The sequence below is a fragment of the Taudactylus pleione genome, unplaced genomic scaffold, assembly GCF_031769625.1.
Source record: "Taudactylus pleione unplaced genomic scaffold, aTauple2 ptg001297l, whole genome shotgun sequence".
NCBI lineage: Eukaryota > Metazoa > Chordata > Amphibia > Anura > Myobatrachidae > Taudactylus > Taudactylus pleione.
In genome coordinates this window covers 193,313-214,161 of record NW_028285697.1, presented here as the reverse complement: position 1 = coordinate 214,161, position 20,849 = coordinate 193,313, and the positions used below count along the sequence as shown (strand labels likewise).

The window sequence follows — 20,849 nt, the reverse complement described above, 5'->3', positions numbered from 1 at the left end:
ACGCTTGGCACTACTTTGTTGATGCACGTGCGGCTACTGCGTACACAATTCACAAACACAGAAAATAATTTTTTTTTTGGTTTGGACTGGAGTGTACTTTGGGGGTTACAGCACCCTTTAATGGTCAAGCCAGCCGGCCCTTTACTTATGACACAGGCGCACGCTTGGCACTACTTTGTTGATGCACGTGCGGCAACTGCGCACACAATTCACAAACACAAAAAAAATATTATTTTTTTAGCACTTGGGGGGAGCACCCCTGATGGACAGAGCACCCCCTGGACAACACTACAGCACCCCTTTAGGACTGGGACACTGCACAGGACTTTGGAGAGGACACAGCCCCTATTAACAACAGCAGCACAGCACAACACAGCCAGCCCGTATGGACTTTGAAGTAGTGGACAACAGCAGCACAGCGCAGCACAGCGCAGCACAACACTGCACTACACTACACTACACAGCCCAGCAAGCCCTAACTCCCACCCTCCCTCTTCACTGTCCACAGCTGAGTGAGAAAATGGCGCCGACGCGGGTACCTTATATAGGATCCAAAACCCGCGAGGCTCGGAAGGCGGGAAGATGACGTTTTGCCTCGATTTCAGAATCCGAGTCAGGCGGGAAAAGTCGAGCCTGACTCGGATCAGACTCGGATCGGGGGGGGGGCTCGGGGGGTTCGGATTTCAGAAATCCGAACCCGCTCACCCCTAGTACACTCTAGGGGTATTTTGGAAGGGGGATGTGTGCGTGTACACGATAGGGGTTGTCCTGGAAGGGGGATGTGTGCGTACACTATAGGAGTATTCTGGAAGGGGAGTGTGTGTGTACACTCTAGGGGTATTCTGGAAGGGGAGTGTGTGTGTACACTCTAGGGGTATTCTGGAAGGGGAGTGTGTGTGTACACTCTAGGGGTATTCTGGAAGGGGAGTTTGTGTGTACACTCTAGGGGTATTCTGGAAGGGGGATGTGTGCATACACTATAGGAGTATTCTGGAAGGTGAGTGTGTGCATACACTATAGGAGTATTCTGGAAGGGGAGTGTGTGTGTACATTCAAGGGGTATTCTGGAAGGGGAGTGTGTGTGTACACTCTAGGGGTATCCTGGAAGGGAAGTGTGTGTACACTCTAGGGGTATTCTGAAAGGGGAGTGTGTGTACACTCTAGGGATATTCTGGAAGGGGAGTGTGTGTGTACACTCTAGGGGTATTCTGGAAGGGGAGTGTGTGCATACTCTCTAGGGGTATTCTGGAAGGGGAATTTGTGCGTACACTATAGGGGTATTCTGGAAGGGGAGTGTGTGCGTACACTATAGGGGTATTCTGGAAGGGGAGTGTGCCCGCGTACACTATAGGGGTATTCTGGAAGGGGAGTGTGTGCGTACACTATAGGGGTATTCTGGAAAGGGGATGTGTGCGTAAACTCTAGGGGTATTCTGGAAGGGAAGTGTGTGTGAACTCTAGGGTTATTCTGGAAGGGGAGTGTGTGCGTGTACACTATAGGGGTATTCTGGAAGGGGAGTGTGTGTGTACACTCTAGGGGTATTTTGTAAGGGGTATGTGTGCGTGTATACGATAGGGGTCATCCTGGAAGGGGGATGTGTGCGTAAACTATAGGGGTATTTTGGAAGGTGAGTGTGTGTACACTCTAGGGGTATTCTGGAAGGGGAGTGTGTGCGTGTACACTATAGGAGTCGTCCTGGAAGGGGGATGTGTGCGTACACAATAGGGGTATTCTGGAAGGGGAGTGTGTGCATACACTCTATGGGTATTCTGGAAGGGGAATGTGTGCGTACACTATAGGGGTATTCCGGAAGGGGAATGCGTGAGTACACTCTAGGGGTATTCTGGAAGGGGAGTGTGTGTACACTCTAGGAGTATTCTGGAAGGGGAGTGTGTGTGTACACTCTAGGGTTATTCTGGAAATGGAGTGTGTGTGTACTCTCTAGGGGTATTCTGTAGGGGAGTGTGTGTGTGTACACTCTAGGGGTATGCTGGAAGGGGTGTGTGTGTACACTATAGGGGTGTTCTGGAAGGGGAGTGTGTGTGTACACTCTAGGGGTATTCTGGAAGGGGAGTGTGTGTGTACACTCTAGGGGTATTCTGGAAGGGGAGTGTGTGCGTACACTATAGGAGTATTCTGGAAGGTGAGTGTGTGCATACTCTCTAGGGGTATTCTCGAGTGTGTGCCTTATTCAGACCCAGTCACTGAGCCGCGATCGCACGCTATGACCGATAGTCACCCGTTTGCGCATGCGTCACAGTGCACGTGCCAGTCACTGCGATCGTGAATCGTGCGCTCATAGCACAAAGACTGAGCGCTACTTTGAGTGACAGTGCCGTTTGTGGATGGTAACAGAGGAAGGTTCTGGAAAATTGGGGAGTGGATGAACGTACGCAGGCGTGTCTGAGCATCAAAACAGCATTCTTTGGGTGTGCATAATTACCATGGCGGCGTCATTGTACACATCACTTGGTTGTATTTCAACCTGCAGTGATCGCAGTGCTTGCGGCGCGGTAGGGTCTACCTCAAGGGCTGCGAGCGGTTCTGATGGCTCCCGATGTTACTGAATAATCATACACTTCCTGGAGATCACGTATGCTAAGAAAGAAAGGTGGGCGTCAGTACACCGGCGTGCGATCACTCAGCCATCTTTCTCTAAGACATAGAGGGCGTCCTTAAGCCTGACGGCTGCGAAAGTGGGCTGCGTTGCGTTCGGGTCTGAATCTCCCCCATTGTGTTGTAGGAGGCTGAGGAGAGGACATCGGCCGTCATTCAGACCTGGTCGCAGGCGCTGAGCGCTCGCAACTGGGTCGATGTTTAGGCCCTGAGCAGGGGCCGCACTGCGCATGCGCAAGTCCCGGAGCAAGAGAGAAATTCTCTCGCTCCGGAGCTCACTACAAAAAGGGCGGCTGTCGATGTTGATCGACAGCTCGGCCCGTTTTGTAGGCGGGGCGGGGAGGTGGTTTTTAATGGGCGGCCGCACTGACATCAGCAGTGATGTCAGTGGGGAGCTTCCTGCTCGATCAGAGCAGGAAGCTCCCTGGGGCTTGCGCTTGCCGAGACCCAACCTTAGGGTCTCGTCACAAGCCCCGATGGTCGCGATGGTCTTGACCATCACGACCATCACCCTGGTCGGTTGCTAAAGCTGTGGGTGGTAACCCACAGCTTAGCTAGCAACCAGGAGGCCGCATTTAAAAATAGAAGCGGCCGCCCTCATTCAGAACGAGCGCTAGCTTCTTGCGAGCGCCTCTGAATGAGGGTCATTGTGTTGTTGGAGGCTGTGGTGGGGACATTGGCCCTCATTCAGACCCGGTCGCGAGCGCTGAGCACTCGCAACCGTGTCGATGTTTAAGCCCTGCGCATGCACAGCGGCCGCACTGCGCGTGCGCAAGCCCCGGAGCGAGAGAGAACTTCTTTCGCTCCAGAGCTCACTACAAAATGGTCGGCTGTCGATGTTCATCGACAGTTCAGCCTGTTTTGTAGGCGGGGCGGGGGGAGGCGTTCCTTGGAGCTGTTCGTAGAGAATAAGGCTGTTTAGTGGGCGGCCGCACTGACATCACCAGTGATGTCAGTGGGGAGCTTCCTGCTCGATCAGAGCAGGAAGCTCCCTGGGGCTTGCGGTTGCCGAGACCCAACCTTAGGGTCTCGTCACAAGCCCCGATGGTCGCGATGGTCTTGACCATTGTGACCATCAACCTGGTCGGTCGCTAAAGCTGTGGGTGGTAACCCACAGCTTAGCTAGCGACCAGGAGGCCGCACTTCAAAATACAAGCAGCCGCCCTCATTCAGAACGAGCACTAGCATTTTGCGACCGCCTCTGAATGAGGGCCATTGTGTTGTTGGAGGCTGTGGTGGGGACATTGGCCCTCATTCAGACCCAGTCGCGAGCGCTGAGCACTCGCAACCGTGTTGATGTTTAAGCCCTGCGCATGCACAGCGGCCGCACTGCGCGTGCGCAAGCCCCGGAGCGAGAGAGAAATTCTCTCGCTCCAGAGCTCAATACAAAATGGTCGGCTGTCGATGTTCATCGACAGTTCAGCCTGTTTTGTAGGCGGGGCGGGGGGAGGCGTTCCTTGGAGCTGTTCGTAGAGAATAAGGCTGTTTAGTGGGCGGCCGCACTGACATCACCAGTGATGTCAGTGGGGAGCTTCCTGCTCGATCAGAGCAGGAAGCTCCCTGGGGCTTGCGGTTGCCGAGACCCAACCTTAGGGTCTCGTCACAAGCCCCGATGGTCGCGATGGTCTTGACCATTGTGACCATCAACCTGGTCGGTCGCTAAAGCTGTGGGTGGTAACCCACAGCTTAGCTAGCGACCAGGAGGCCGCACTTCAAAATACAAGCAGCCGCCCTCATTCAGAACGAGCGCTAGCATTTTGCGACCGCCTCTGAATGAGGGCCATTGTGTTGTAGGAGGATGTGGAGAGGACATTGGGACTGATTCAGAGATGCAGCTGAAGCTGCTGTAGCTGCAAATTTGTGTGCAGCAGCTGTGCGAAAATATGCAAATGTCGCTGCCGCCAGGATTTGTATTGACGCCCACCAAATGCAGCATTCGATCATCTGCATGAACATCGGTCATCTGAGTAACCCTCTTTTTACTGAGGATGGCTGGGAAATTCTGCAAGCTTCGATATATTGTTCAATCGTTCATTATATCTGCTACTGGATCGGCCCCGCACTCTGCAGCCGATAAATCGCATCTATCATCTCTCCAACATTTTGGTCAATCATCGCATATCGCTGTCAGATATTAGAAATATTGTGCAGTTTATATGCGGTAAATGACGAACGATGAAAGATATTAGCAGCAGCTACAGAGCGCTGCAGAGAAAAATATCCACTACCTAATGATGTCATGCGATATCGTTCATCGTTTGCCAAAATCTGCCATGTACATGACCGATATCGTTCAGCGCAGCCACCGGGATTTTCAAGGGATATCTTTTGTCGTTCATGGCTCAGAAATACATCTGCTAATGGATAGGCCCCTTTACTGCTTTGGGGCTCTTTTACACTCATATGTAAATCACGTTTATTACATACCTCTCAGATGTAGCAGTACATGCCTATCACATGTATGACACGCCTCTCATATGTAGCAGTATACGCCTCGCAGATGTAGCAGTACATGCCTATCACATGTATGACATGCCTTTCATATGTAGCAGTATACGCCTCACAGATGTAGCAGTACATGCCTATCACATGTATGACATGCCTCTCATATGTAACAGTACATGCCTCTCAGATGTAGCAGTACATGCCTATCACATGTATGACACACCTCTCAGATGTAGCAGTACATGCCTATCACATGTATGACACACCTCTTAGATGTAGCAGTACATGCCTATCACATGTATGACACGCCTCTCATATGTAGCGGTATACGCCTCACAGATGTAGCAGTACATGCCTATCACATGTATGACATGCCTCTCATATGTAACAGTACATGCCTCTCAGATGTAGCAGTACATGCCTATCACATGTATGACACACCTCTCAGATGTATCAGTACATGCCTATCACATGTATGACACACCTCTCAGATGTAGCAGTACATGCCTATCACATGTATGACACGCTTCTCAGATGTAGCAGTACATGCCTAACACACGTATGACATGCCTCTCAGATGTAGCAGTACATGCCTATCACATGTATGACACACCTCTCAGATGTAGCAGTACATGCCTATCACATGTATGACACACCTCTTAGATGTAGCAGTACATGCCTATCACATGTATGACACGCCTCTCATATGTAGCGGTATACGCCTCACAGATGTAGCAGTACATGCCTATCACATGTATGACATGCCTCTCATATGTAACAGTACATGCCTCTCAGATGTAGCAGTACATGCCTATCACATGTATGACACACCTCTCAGATGTAGCAGTACATGCCTATCACATGTATGACACACCTCTCAGATGTAGCAGTACATGCCTATCACATGTATGACACGCTTCTCAGATGTAGCAGTACATGCCTAACACATGTATGACATGCCTCTCAGATGTAGCAGTACATGCCTATCACATGTATGACATGCCTCTCAGATGTAGCAGTACACGCCTATCACATGTATGACACACCTCTCAGATGTAGCAGTACATGCCTATCACATGTATGACACGCCTCTCATATGTAGCGGTATACGCCTCACAGATGTAGCAGTACATGCCTATCACATGTATGACATGCCTCTCATATGTAACAGTACATGCCTCTCAGATGTAGCAGTACATGCCTATCACATGTATGACACACCTCTCAGATGTAGCAGTACATGCCTATCACATGTATGACACACCTCTCAGATGTAGCAGTACATGCCTATCACATGTATGACACGCTTCTCAGATGTAGCAGTACATGCCTAACACATGTATGACATGCCTCTCAGATGTAGCAGTACATGCCTATCACATGTATGACATGCCTCTCAGATGTAGCAGTACACGCCTATCACATGTATGACACACCTCTCAGATGTAGCAGTACACGCCCACTGTAACACGCGCTCATAGGTGCTGCTTTCACAATCTAACTGAAATGCTTTTTAAAAAGTAGGCAAGTATGAGGTGATGATAATCATAAATTAAGAGGGAAGTCCAGGAACCGAGCATTGTGTCTCTCCAGGAATGGGTCATGTTGGGAGGTATAGATATGTAGATTTGGATTTTATATCTCCTGCTCCCTGTCCTCAGGGTAAAACAACCACCGGTCCTGAACTCTCAAACACTGTTGGGCAGATTTTGTTCCGGACAGAGGGTGTTGGAGCATTGGAAACCGAACCAAACGCCATCAATGACCGGTGTCTAGGCTGCTGCCAGAAGACGGTGACTCCCAGCCTGGGAGTGACACCAAAGACTCTGGTAAGGTTCTGCACAGAGGTTCTAGTGTAATGTTCTGCAGTGCGATTATGGTGTAATGTTCTGCAGAGAGATTCTGGTGTAATGGATAAATAAAGTAATTCAAGGCGCTGTCAGATCAATGAAGTTAATCACAATATAATACAAGAAAATACAGAAAAAAACAATAAAAGTAAAATATAATTGTGCATTAAATCGCTTCCCCAATAATAGAACTCTGCATCCAAATGCGAAAAATATATAATATATATCTACAAAAGTAGAATAGAGAAGCTCTCTAAACCCAGCTGCAATTCACAGTTACTGCATCCAAGAAAATAGCAACACAGTCACCGACTTGTATCCACCAAAGAGAAATTGTATCCAATGTATAATTTGTGTTTCTTAACTTTAAAGGTGAAAGATACAGTAGTTGGAATATATTTCACGCAAAGTTCATTAATAAAAGAAAAAACTCTACAGAGAGGTTCTGGTGAAATGTTCTGCAGAGAGGTTCCGGTGTAATGTTCTGTAGGGAGGTTCCGGTGTAATGTTCTGTAGGGAGGTTTCGGTGTAATGTTCTGTAGGGAAGTTCCGGTGTAATGTTCTGTAGGGAAGTTCCGGTGTAATGTTCTGTAGGGAGGTTTTGGTGTAATGTTCTGTAGGGAGGTTCCGGTGTAATGTTCTGTAGGGAGGTTTCGGTGTAATGTTCTGTAGGGAAGTTCCGGTGTAATGTTCTGTAGGGAGGTTTCGGTGTAATGTTCTGTAGGGAAGTTCCGGTGTAATGTTCTGTAGGGAGGTTTTGGTGTAATGTTCTGTAGGGAGGTTTCGGTGTAATGTTCTGTAGGGAGGTTCCCAGTGTAATATTCTGTAGGGAGGTTCCGGTGTAATATTCTATAGGGAGGTTCCGGTGTAATATTCTGTAGGGAAGTTATTCTATATGGAGGTTCCAGTGTAATATTCTGTAGGGAGGTTCCAGTGTAATATTCTATAGGGAGATCCAGTGTAATATTCTGTAGGGAGGTTATTCTGTATGGAGGTTCCGGTGTAATATTTTGTAGGGAGTTTCCAGTGTATTATTCTGTAGGGAGGTTCCGGTGTAATATTCTGTAGCAAGATTTTTCTGTATGAAGGTTCCAGTGTAATATTCTGTACGGAGGTTCTGGTGTAATATTCTGTAAGGAGGTTCTGGTGTAATATTCTGTAGGGAGGTTCTGGTCTAATATTTGGTAGGGAGGTTCCGATGTAATATTCTGTAGGGAGGTTCCGGTGTAATATTCTGTAGGGAGGTTCTGGTGCCATATTCTGTAGGGAGTTTCTGGTGTAATATTCTGTAGTGAGGTTCTGGTGTAATAGCTTGTAGGGAGGTTCCGCTGTAACATTCTGTAGGGAGGTTCCAGTGTAACATTCTGTATTGAGGTTCCTGTATAATATTCTGTAGGGAGGTTCTGGTGTAATATTCTGTATGGAGGTTCCAGTGTAATATTCTGTAGGGAGGTTACAGTGCAATAATCTGTAGGGAGGTTCCGGTGTAATATTCTGTAGCGAGATTCTGGTGCAATATTCTGTAGGGAGGTTCTGGTGCAATATTCTGTAGGGAGGTTCTGGTGCAATATTCTGTAGGGAGGTTCTGGTGTAATATTCTGTAGGGAGGTTCCGCTGTAACATTCTGTAGGGAGGTTCCAGTGTAACATTCTGTATTGAGGTTCCGGTATAATATTCTGTAGGGAGGTTCCGGTGTAATATTCTGTAAGGAGGCTCCAGTGTAATATTCTATAGGGAGGTTCCAGTGTAATATTCTATAGTGAGGTTCCAGTGTAATATTCTGTAGGGAGGTTCTGGTGTAATTTTCTGTAGGGAGGTTCTGGTGTAATAGTTTGTAGGGAGGTTCCGCTGTAATATTCTGTAGGGAGGTTCCGGTGTAACATTCTGTAGGGAGGTTCCGGTGTAACATTCTGTAGGGAGGTTCCGGTGTAATATTCTATAGGGAGGTTCCAGTGTAATATTCTGTAGGGAGGTTCCGGTGTAATATTCTGTAGGGAGGTTATTCTGTATGGAGGTTCCAGTGTAATATTCTGTAGGGAGGTTCCAGTGTAATATTCTGTAGGGAGGTTATTCTGTATGGAGGTTCCAGTGTAATATTCTGTAGGGAGGTTCCAGTGTAATATTCTGTAGGGAGGTTCCAGTGTAATAATCTGTAGGGAGGTACTGGTGTAATTTTCTGTAGGGATGTTCTGGTGTAATAGTTTGTAGGGAGGTTCCGCTGTAATAATCTGTAGGGATGTTCCGGTGTAACATTCTGTATTGAGGTTCCGGTGTAATATTCTGTATTGAGTTTACGGTGTAATATTCTGTAGGGAGGTTCCGGTGTAATATTCTGTAGGGAGGTTCCAGTGTAATATTCTGTAGGGAGGTTCCAGTGTAATATTCTATAGGGAGGTTATTCTGTTTGGAGGTTCCAGTGTAATAATCTGTAGGGAGGTTCCAGTGTAATATTCTGTAGGGAGGTTCCAGTGTAATATTATGTAGGAAGGTTATTCTGTAGGGAGGTTCCAGGGTATTATTCTCTAGGGAGGTTCCGGTGTAATATTCTGCAGAGGGTTCCGATGTAATATTCTGCATGTAGGTTCCAGTGTAATATTCTGCTGGAAGGTTCCGGTGTAATATTCTGCAGGGAAGTTCTGATGTAATGAGCTGCTGTGATGACTCGTCCAATTCTGACCCCGCTGGGAATTTGCTGCTCTCTCCCTGGCTCTGGGAGGATGTGGGTCCTGTGGTTTGCATTGTCCTTAAGGGATGAATTACAGAGTCATGTATGTCTGCATAATGTGGTCATGTATGTCTGTATAATGTGGTCATGTATGTGTGTTTAGTGCATGTGAGGCTAGTTTGATGTCACCACATGAGGATGTTGGGGGTAGTTGGTGTAGTGGCCTTTGGACCCTCTCGCTGAGCTCCTGGTTACAGTAAAAGTCTATTTCCCATAAAATATCAGTTTTGGAAATTGATTAATGGGGCTGTCCCTATAAAACACGTTATTTATAGGATGATGTCTGGATCCCTGTTAGTTTCTGATAGAGATGTGCCGGATGGGTTCCCAGAGAACTGACAACAACCAAATTTAGGGGTTCAGAGTCAAAGTGAGTCCGAGATCGGTTCTGCAGTCAGTTCGGAACTTGGATTTAAACACCGAACTCTAGTTTTAGATTGCAGGTAAGCGGGTGCAAACGTCCACATTACTGATTATAGCTGTTTTTTTTTTTTTTTATAAATTCAGTACCAATACACGGGGTTTCCGCACATTTCTAGTGTCTGATAACTTTTATTTTTGATAATTTGCAAGTCATTTTTTTTTTTTATTGGTGTTGTAGCGCCATCTAATGGGATTAGATACTAAGGCAGACAGTATGATCAAAACAAAAATGCAGATATTACTATAATTATCATCATTTACTTATAAGGTACCAGAAGCAACGTACAGGGGGATAAAACTGGTGACTAGATACATGGGTACAGAGGGGTGAGCGGACAGTCACATAGATAAATGGGTACAAACAGTATATACAATCACATAGATACATGGGTACAGACAGTATATACAATCACATAGATACATGGGTACAGACAGTATATACAGTCACATAGATACATGGGTACAGACAGTATATACAGTCACATAGATACATGGGTACAGACAGTATATACAGTCACATAGATACATGGGTACAGACAGTATATATACAGTCACATAGATACATGGGTACAGACAGTATATACAGTCACATAGATACATGGGTACAGACAGTATATACAGTCACATAGATACATGGGTACAGACAGTATATAAAGTCACATAGATATATGGGTACAGACAGTATATATAAAGTCACATAGATACATGGGTACAAACAGTATATACAGTCACATAGATACATGGGTACAGACAGTATATACAGTCAGATAGATACATGGGTACAGACAGTATATACAGTCACATAGATACATGGGTACAGACAGTATATATATAGTCACATAGATACAAGGGTACAGACAGTATACACAGTCACATAGATACATGGGTACAGACAGTATATACAGTCACATAGATACATGGGTACAGACAGTATATACAGTCACATAGATACATGGGTACAGACAGTATATAAAGTCACATAGATACATGGGTACAGACAGTATATACAGTCACATAGATACATCGGTACAGACAGCATATATAAAGTCACATAGATACATGGGTACAAACAGTATATACAGTCATATAGATACATGGGTACAGACAGTATATACAGTCACATAGATACATGGGTACAGACAGTATATACAGTCACATAGATACATGGGTACAGACAGTATATAAAGTCACATAGATACATGGGTACAGACAGTATATACAGTAACATAGATACATGGGTACAGACAGTATATACAGTCACATAGATACATGGGTACAGGCAGTATATAAAGTCACACAGATACATGGGTACAGACAGTATATACAGTCACATAGATACATGGGTACAGACAGTATATACAGTCACATAGATACATGGGTACAGACAGTATATACAGTCACATAGATATTTGGGTACAGACAGTATATATACAGTCACATAGATACATGGGTACAGACAGTATATACAGTCACATAGATACATGGGTACAGACAGTATATACAGTCACATAGATACATGGGTATAGAAAGTATATACAGTCACATAGATACATGAGTACAGACAGTATATACAGTCACATAGACACTTGGGTACAGACAGTATATACACAGTCACATAGATACATGGGTACAGACAATATATATATAGTCACATAGATACAAGGGTACAGACAGTATACACAGTCACATAGATACATTTGTACAGACAGTATATACAGTCACATAGATACATGGGTACAGAGAGGATAAACAGTCACATAGAAACATGGGTACAGACAGTATATATATAGTCACATAGATACAAGGGTACAGACAGTATACACAGTCACATAGATACATGGGTACAGACAGTATATACAGTCACATAGATACATGGGTACAGACAGTATATACAGTCACATAGATACATGGGTACAGACAGTATATACAGTCACATAGATACATGGGTACAGACAGTATATACAGTCACATAGATACATGGGCACAGACAGTATATAAAGTCACATAGATACATGGGTACAGACAGTATACACAGTCACATAGATACATGGGTACAGACAGCATATATAAAGTCACATAGATACATGGGTACAAACAGTATATACAGTCACATAGATACATGGGTACAGACAGTATATACAGTCACATAGATACATGGGTACAGACAGTATATACAGTCACATAGATACATGGGTACAGACAGTATATAAAGTCACATAGATACATGGGTACAGACAGTATATACAGTCACATAGATACATGGGTACAGACAGTATATACAGTCACATAGATACATGGGTACAGACAGTATATAAAGTCACATAGATACATGGGTACAGACAGTATATACAGTCACATAGATACATGGGTACAGACAGTATATACAGTCACATAGATACATGGGTACAGACAGTATATACAGTCACATAGATACATGGGTACAGACAGTATATACAGTCACATAGATACTTGGGTACAGACAGTATATATACAGTCACATAGATACATGGGTACAGACAGTATATACAGTCACATAGATACATGGGTACAGACAGTATATACAGTCACATAGATACATGGGTACAGACAGTATATACAGTCACATAGATACATGGGTACAGACAGTATATACAGTCACATAGATACATGGGTACAGACAGTATATACAGTCACATAGATACTTGGGTACAGACAGTATATACACAGTCACATAGATACATGGGTACAGACAATATATATATAGTCACATAGATACAAGGGTACAGACAGTATATACAGTCACATAGATACATGGGTACAGACAGTATATACAGTCACATAGATACATGGGTACAGACAGTATATATACAGTCACATAGATACATGGGTACAGACAGTATATACAGTCACATAGATACATGGGTACAGACAGTAAATATACAGTCACATAGATACATGGGTACAGAGAGGATATACAGTCACATAGATACATGGGTACAGACAGTATATATATAGTCACATAGATACAAGGGTACAGACAGTATACACAGTCACATAGATACATGGGTACAGACAGTATATATACAGTCACATAGATACATGGGTACAGACAGTATATATATATAGTCACATAGATACATGGGTACAGACAGTATACACAGTCACATAAATACATGGGTACAGACAGTATATATACAGTCACATAAATACATGGGTACAGACAGTATATACAGTCACATAGATACATGGGTACAGACAGTATACACAGTCACATAGATACATGGGTACAGACAGTATATACAGTCACACAGATACATGGGTACAGACAGTATATACAGTCACATAGATACATGGGTACAGACAGTATATACAGTCACATAGATACATGGGTACAGACAGTATATAAGGTCACATAGATACATGGGTACAGACAGTATATACAGTCACATAGATACTTGGGTACAGACAGTATATATACAGTCACATAGATACTTGGGTACAGACAGTATATAAAGTCACATAGATACATGGGTACAGACAGTATATACAGTCACATAGATACATGGGTACAGACAGTATATACAGTCACATAGATACATGGGTACAGACAGTATATAAAGTCACATAGATACATGGGTACAGACAGTATATACAGTCACATAGATACATGGGTACAGACAGTATATACAGTCACATATATACATGGGTACAGACAGTATATACAGTCACATAGATACATGGGTACAGACAGTATATACAGTCACATAGATACTTGGGTACAGACAGGATATACAGTCACATAGATACATGGGTACAGACAGGATATACAGTCACATAGATACATGGGTACAGAGAGGATATACAGTCACATAGATACATGGGTACAGACAGTATATATATAGTCACATAGATACAAGGGTACAGACAGTATACACAGTCACATAGATACATGGGTACAGACAGTATATATACAGTCACATAGATACATGGGTACAGACAGTATATATATATAGTCACATAGATACAAGGGTACAGACAGTATACACAGTCACATAAATACATGGGTACAGACAGTATATATACAGTCACATAGATACATGGGTACAGACAGTATATACAGTCACATAGATACATGGGTACAGACAGTATACACAGTCACATAGATACATGGGTACAGACAGTATATACAGTCACACAGATACATGGGTACAGACAGTATATACAGTCACATAGATACATGGGTACAGACAGTATATACAGTCACATAGATACATGGGTACAGACAGTATATAAGGTCACATAGATACATGGGTACAGACAGTATATACAGTCACATAGATACATGGGTACAGACAGTATATACAGTCACATAGATTCTTGGGTACAGACAGTATATATACAGTCACATAGATACATGGGTACAGACAGTATATAAAGTCACATAGATACATGGGTACAGACAGTATATACAGTCACATAGATACATGGGTACAGACAGTATATACAGTCACATAGATACATGGGTACAGACAGTATACACAGTCACATAGATACATGGGTACAGAAAGCATATATAAAGTCACATAGATACATGGGTACAAACAGTATATACAGTCACATAGATACATGGGTACAGACAGTATATACAGTCACATAGATACATGGGTACAGACAGTATATACAGTCACATAGATACATGGGTACAGACAGTATATAAAGTCACATAGATACATGGGTACAGACAGTATATACAGTCACATAGATACATGGGTACAGACAGTATATACAGTCACATAGATACATGGGTACAGACAGTATATAAAGTCACATAGATACATGGGTACAGACAGTATATACAGTCACATAGATACATGGGTACAGACAGTATATACAGTCACATAGATACATGGGTACAGACAGTATATACAGTCACATAGATACATGGGTACAGACAGTATATACAGTCACATAGATACTTGGGTACAGACAATATATATACAGTCACATAGATACATGGGTACAGACAGTATATACAGTCACATAGATACATGGGTACAGACAGTATATACAGTCACATAGATACATGGGTACAGACAGTATATACAGTCACATAGATACATGGGTACAGACAGTATATACAGTCACATAGATACATGGGTACAGACAGTATATACAGTCACATAGATACTTGGGTACAGACAGTATATACACAGTCACATAGATACATGGGTACAGACAATATATATATAGTCACATAGATACAAGGGTACAGACAGTATATACAGTCACATAGATACATGGGTACAGACAGTATATATACAGTCACATAGATACATGGGTACAGATAGTATATACAGTCACATAGATACATGGGTACAGACAGTAAATATACAGTCACATAGATACATGGGTACAGAGAGGATATACAGTCACATAGATACATGGGTACAGACAGTATATATATAGTCACATAGATACAAGGGTACAGACAGTATACACAGTCACATAGATACATGGGTACAGACAGTATATACAGTCACATAGATACATGGGTACAGACAGTATATAAAGTCACATAGATACATGGGTACAGACAGTATATACAGTCACATAGATACATGGGTACAGACAGTATATACAGTCACATAGATACATGGGTACAGACAGTATATAAAGTCACATAGATACATGGGTACAGACAGTATATACAGTCACATAGATACATGGGTACAGACAGTATATACAGTCACATAGATACATGGGTACAGACAGTATATACAGTCACATAGATACATGGGTACAGACAGTATATACAGTCACATAGATACTTGGGTACAGACAATATATATACAGTCACATAGATACATGGGTACAGACAGTATATACAGTCACATAGATACATGGGTACAGACAGTATATACAGTCACATAGATACATGGGTACAGACAGTATATACAGTCACATAGATACATGGGTACAGACAGTATATACAGTCACATAGATACATGGGTACAGACAGTATATACTGTCACATAGATACTTGGGTACAGACAGTATATACACAGTCACATAGATACATGGGTACAGACAATATATATATAGTCACATAGATACAAGGGTACAGACAGTATATACAGTCACATAGATACATGGGTACAGACAGTATATATACAGTCACATAGATACATGGGTACAGACAGTATATACAGTCACATAGATACATGGGTACAGACAGTAAATATACAGTCACATAGATACATGGGTACAGAGAGGATATACAGTCACATAGATACATGGGTACAGACAGTATATATATAGTCACATAGATACAAGGGTACAGACAGTATACACAGTCACATAGATACATGGGTACAGACAGTATATATACAGTCACATAGATACATGGGTACAGACAGTATATATATATAGTCACATAGATACATGGGTACAGACAGTATACACAGTCACATAAATACATGGGTACAGACAGTATATATACAGTCACATAAATACATGGGTACAGACAGTATATACAGTCACATAGATACATGGGTACAGACAGTATACACAGTCACATAGATACATGGGTACAGACAGTATATACAGTCACACAGATACATGGGTACAGACAGTATATACAGTCACATAGATACATGGGTACAGACAGTATATACAGTCACATAGATACATGGGTACAGACAGTATATAAGGTCACATAGATACATGGGTACAGACAGTATATACAGTCACATAGATACTTGGGTACAGACAGTATATATACAGTCACATAGATACTTGGGTACAGACAGTATATAAAGTCACATAGATACATGGGTACAGACAGTATATACAGTCACATAGATACATGGGTACAGACAGTATATACAGTCACATAGATACATGGGTACAGACAGTATATAAAGTCACATAGATACATGGGTACAGACAGTATATACAGTCACATAGATACATGGGTACAGACAGTATATACAGTCACATATATACATGGGTACAGACAGTATATACAGTCACATAGATACATGGGTACAGACAGTATATACAGTCACATAGATACTTGGGTACAGACAGGATATACAGTCACATAGATACATGGGTACAGACAGGATATACAGTCACATAGATACATGGGTACAGAGAGGATATACAGTCACATAGATACATGGGTACAGACAGTATATATATAGTCACATAGATACAAGGGTACAGACAGTATACACAGTCACATAGATACATGGGTACAGACAGTATATATACAGTCACATAGATACATGGGTACAGACAGTATATATATATAGTCACATAGATACAAGGGTACAGACAGTATACACAGTCACATAAATACATGGGTACAGACAGTATATATACAGTCACATAGATACATGGGTACAGACAGTATATACAGTCACATAGATACATGGGTACAGACAGTATACACAGTCACATAGATACATGGGTACAGACAGTATATACAGTCACACAGATACATGGGTACAGACAGTATATACAGTCACATAGATACATGGGTACAGACAGTATATACAGTCACATAGATACATGGGTACAGACAGTATATAAGGTCACATAGATACATGGGTACAGACAGTATATACAGTCACATAGATACATGGGTACAGACAGTATATACAGTCACATAGATACTTGGGTACAGACAGTATATATACAGTCACATAGATACATGGGTACAGACAGTATATAAAGTCACATAGATACATGGGTACAGACAGTATATACAGTCACATAGATACATGGGTACAGACAGTATATACAGTCACATAGATACATGGGTACAGACAGTATATAAAGTCACATAGATACATGGGTACAGACAGTATATATACAGTCACATAGATACATGGGTACAGACAATATATATATAGTCACATAGATACAAGGGTACAGACAGTATACACAGTCACATAGATACATGGGTACAGACAGTATATACAGTCACATGGATACATGGGTACAGACAGGATATACAGTCACATAGATACATGGGTACAGACAGGATATACAGTCACATAGATACATGGGTACAGAGAGGATATACAGTCACATAGATACATGGGTACAGACAGTATACACAGTCACATAGATACATGGGTACAGACAGTATATATACAGTCACATAGATACATGGGTACAGACAGTATATATATATAGTCACAAAGATACAAGGGTACAGACAGTATACACAGTCACATAAATACATGGGTACAGACAGTATATATACAGTCACATAGATACATGGGTACAGACAGTATATACAGTTACATAGATACATGGGTACAGACAGTATACACAGTCACATAGATACATGGGTACAGACCATACTTGCCTTCCCTCCCGATTTGGTCGGGAGCCTCCCGAAAATCGGGTGCCGCTCCCGACCTCCCGGGAAGGCAGGCAATCCTCCCGGCGATGATGCCCGCAACCCCCCGCACTTTTAGGTAAAAACACCGGCAGCAGGGGGCCGGTGACGCGATTCGCGCTGAATCGCGTCATCGTGGCTCCGCCCCCGGCTGCACAATGCCATTAATCACGGCATTTTGCAGAGGGGGCGGAGCCACGATGACGCAATCGCGCTGTCACGCCCCATGCTCTGCCCCCAACAACACGTCAAGTGCCGGTCCCCGCCCCCTTTGGCCACGTCACGCCCCCAGCCCTGTAAGCCCGACAACTCCCTCCCGGAAGGAGGGAGCTAAAAGTCGGCAAGCCTGGTACAGACAGTATATACAGTCAAATAGATACATGGGTACAGACAGTATATACAGTCACATAGATACATGGGTACAAATACATACAGACAGTATATAAAGTCACATAGATACATGGGTATATACAGTCACATAGATACATGGGTAAAGACAGTATATACAGTCACATAGATACATGGGTACAGACAGTATATACAGGCACATAGATACATGGGTACAAATACATACAGACAGTATATAAAGTCACATAGATACATGGGTATATACAGTCACATAGATACATGGGTACAGACAGTATATATAGTCACATAGATACATGGGTACAGACAGTATATACAGTCACATAGATAATTGGGTACAGACAGTATATACAGTCACATAGATACATGGGTACAGACAGTATATACAGTCACATAGATTCATGGGTACAGACAGTTTATACAGTCACATAGATACATGGGTACAGGCAGTATATACAGTCACATAGATACATGGGTACAGACCGTATATACAGTCACATAGATACATGGGTACAGACAGTATATATATAGTCACATAGATACATGGGTACAGACAGTATATACAGTCACATAGATACATGGGTACAGACAGTATATAAAGTCACAGATACATGGGTACAGACAGTATATACAGTCACATAGATACATGGGTACAGGCAGTATATACAGTCACATAGATACATGGGTACAGACAATATATATATAGTCACATAGATACATGGGTACAGACAGTATATACTGTCACATAGATACATGGGTACAGACAGTATATACAGTCACATAGATACATGGGTACAGACAGTATATACAGTCACATAGATACATGGGTACAGACAGTATATAAAGTCACAGATACATGGGTACAGACAGTATATATACAGTCACATAGATACCTGGGTACAGACAGTATACACAGTCACATAGATACATGGGTACAGACAGTATATATAGTCACATAGATACATGGGTACAGACAGTATATAAAGTCACAGATACATGGGTACAGACAGTATATACAGTCACATAGATACATGGGTACAGACAGTATATAAAGTCACATAGATACATGGGTACGGACAGTATATACAGTCACATAGATACATGGGTACAGACAGTATACACAGTCACATAGATACATGGGTGCGGACAGTATATACAGTCACATAGATACATGGGTACGAACAGTATATACAGTCTCATAGATACATGGGTACAGACCGTATATACAGTCACATAGATACATGGGTACAGACAGTATATACAGTCACATAGATACATGGGTACAGACAGTATATACAGTCACATAGATACAAAGGTACAGACAGTATATAAAGTCACATAGATACATGGGTACAGACAGTATATACAGTCACATAGATACATGGGTACAGACAGTATATATACCGTCACATAGATACATGGGTACAGGCAGTATATATACAGTCACATAGATACATGGGTACAGACAGTATATACAGTCACATAGATACAAGGGTACAGACAGTATATAAAGTCACATAGATACATGGGTACAGACAGTATATACGGTCACATAGATACATGGGTACAGACAGTATATACAGTCTCATAGATACATGGGTACAGACAGTATATATACAGTCACATAGATATATGGGTACAGACAGTACACACAGTCACATAGATACATGGGTACAGACAGTATATATACAGTCACATAGATACATGGTACAGACAGTATATACAGTCACATAGATACATGGGTACCGACAGTATATATACAGTCACATAGATACATGGGTATAGACAGTATATAAAGTCATATAGATACATATCCGTACTTTGCTGATGCTATAAATACTGCGCTGCATCCCCATTGTTACCGCACGGAGACACAGCATGAATTTGGGTGCAGGGAGTGTAAATTTTATACCTCTCAACCGTCCCAATTTTGATGGGATAGTCCCACTTTTTCAACACTGTCCCACCCTTTGTCCTGCATTGGGGTGGGGTAAGGGATGCCCGTGCTCTGGATCCCGGCAGTCAGAACCCC

General features: G+C 42.5%; 1 protein-coding gene across 5 annotated transcripts in view; it reads left to right on the top strand.

Annotated features, from left to right (window-relative positions):
- The window catches only part of LOC148443339 (uncharacterized), a 135,164-nt gene that overhangs the window by 99,790 nt on the left and 14,525 nt on the right, over nucleotides 1-20,849 (top strand). For all 5 annotated transcript variants that reach the window (XM_088462959.1, XM_088462961.1, XM_088462956.1 and 2 more), the window contains one exon: nucleotides 6,723-6,890. In XM_088462959.1, coding sequence (XP_088319085.1) covers nucleotides 6,723-6,890 — 168 coding nt within the window. The remainder of the gene's footprint in view (nucleotides 1-6,722; nucleotides 6,891-20,849) is intronic.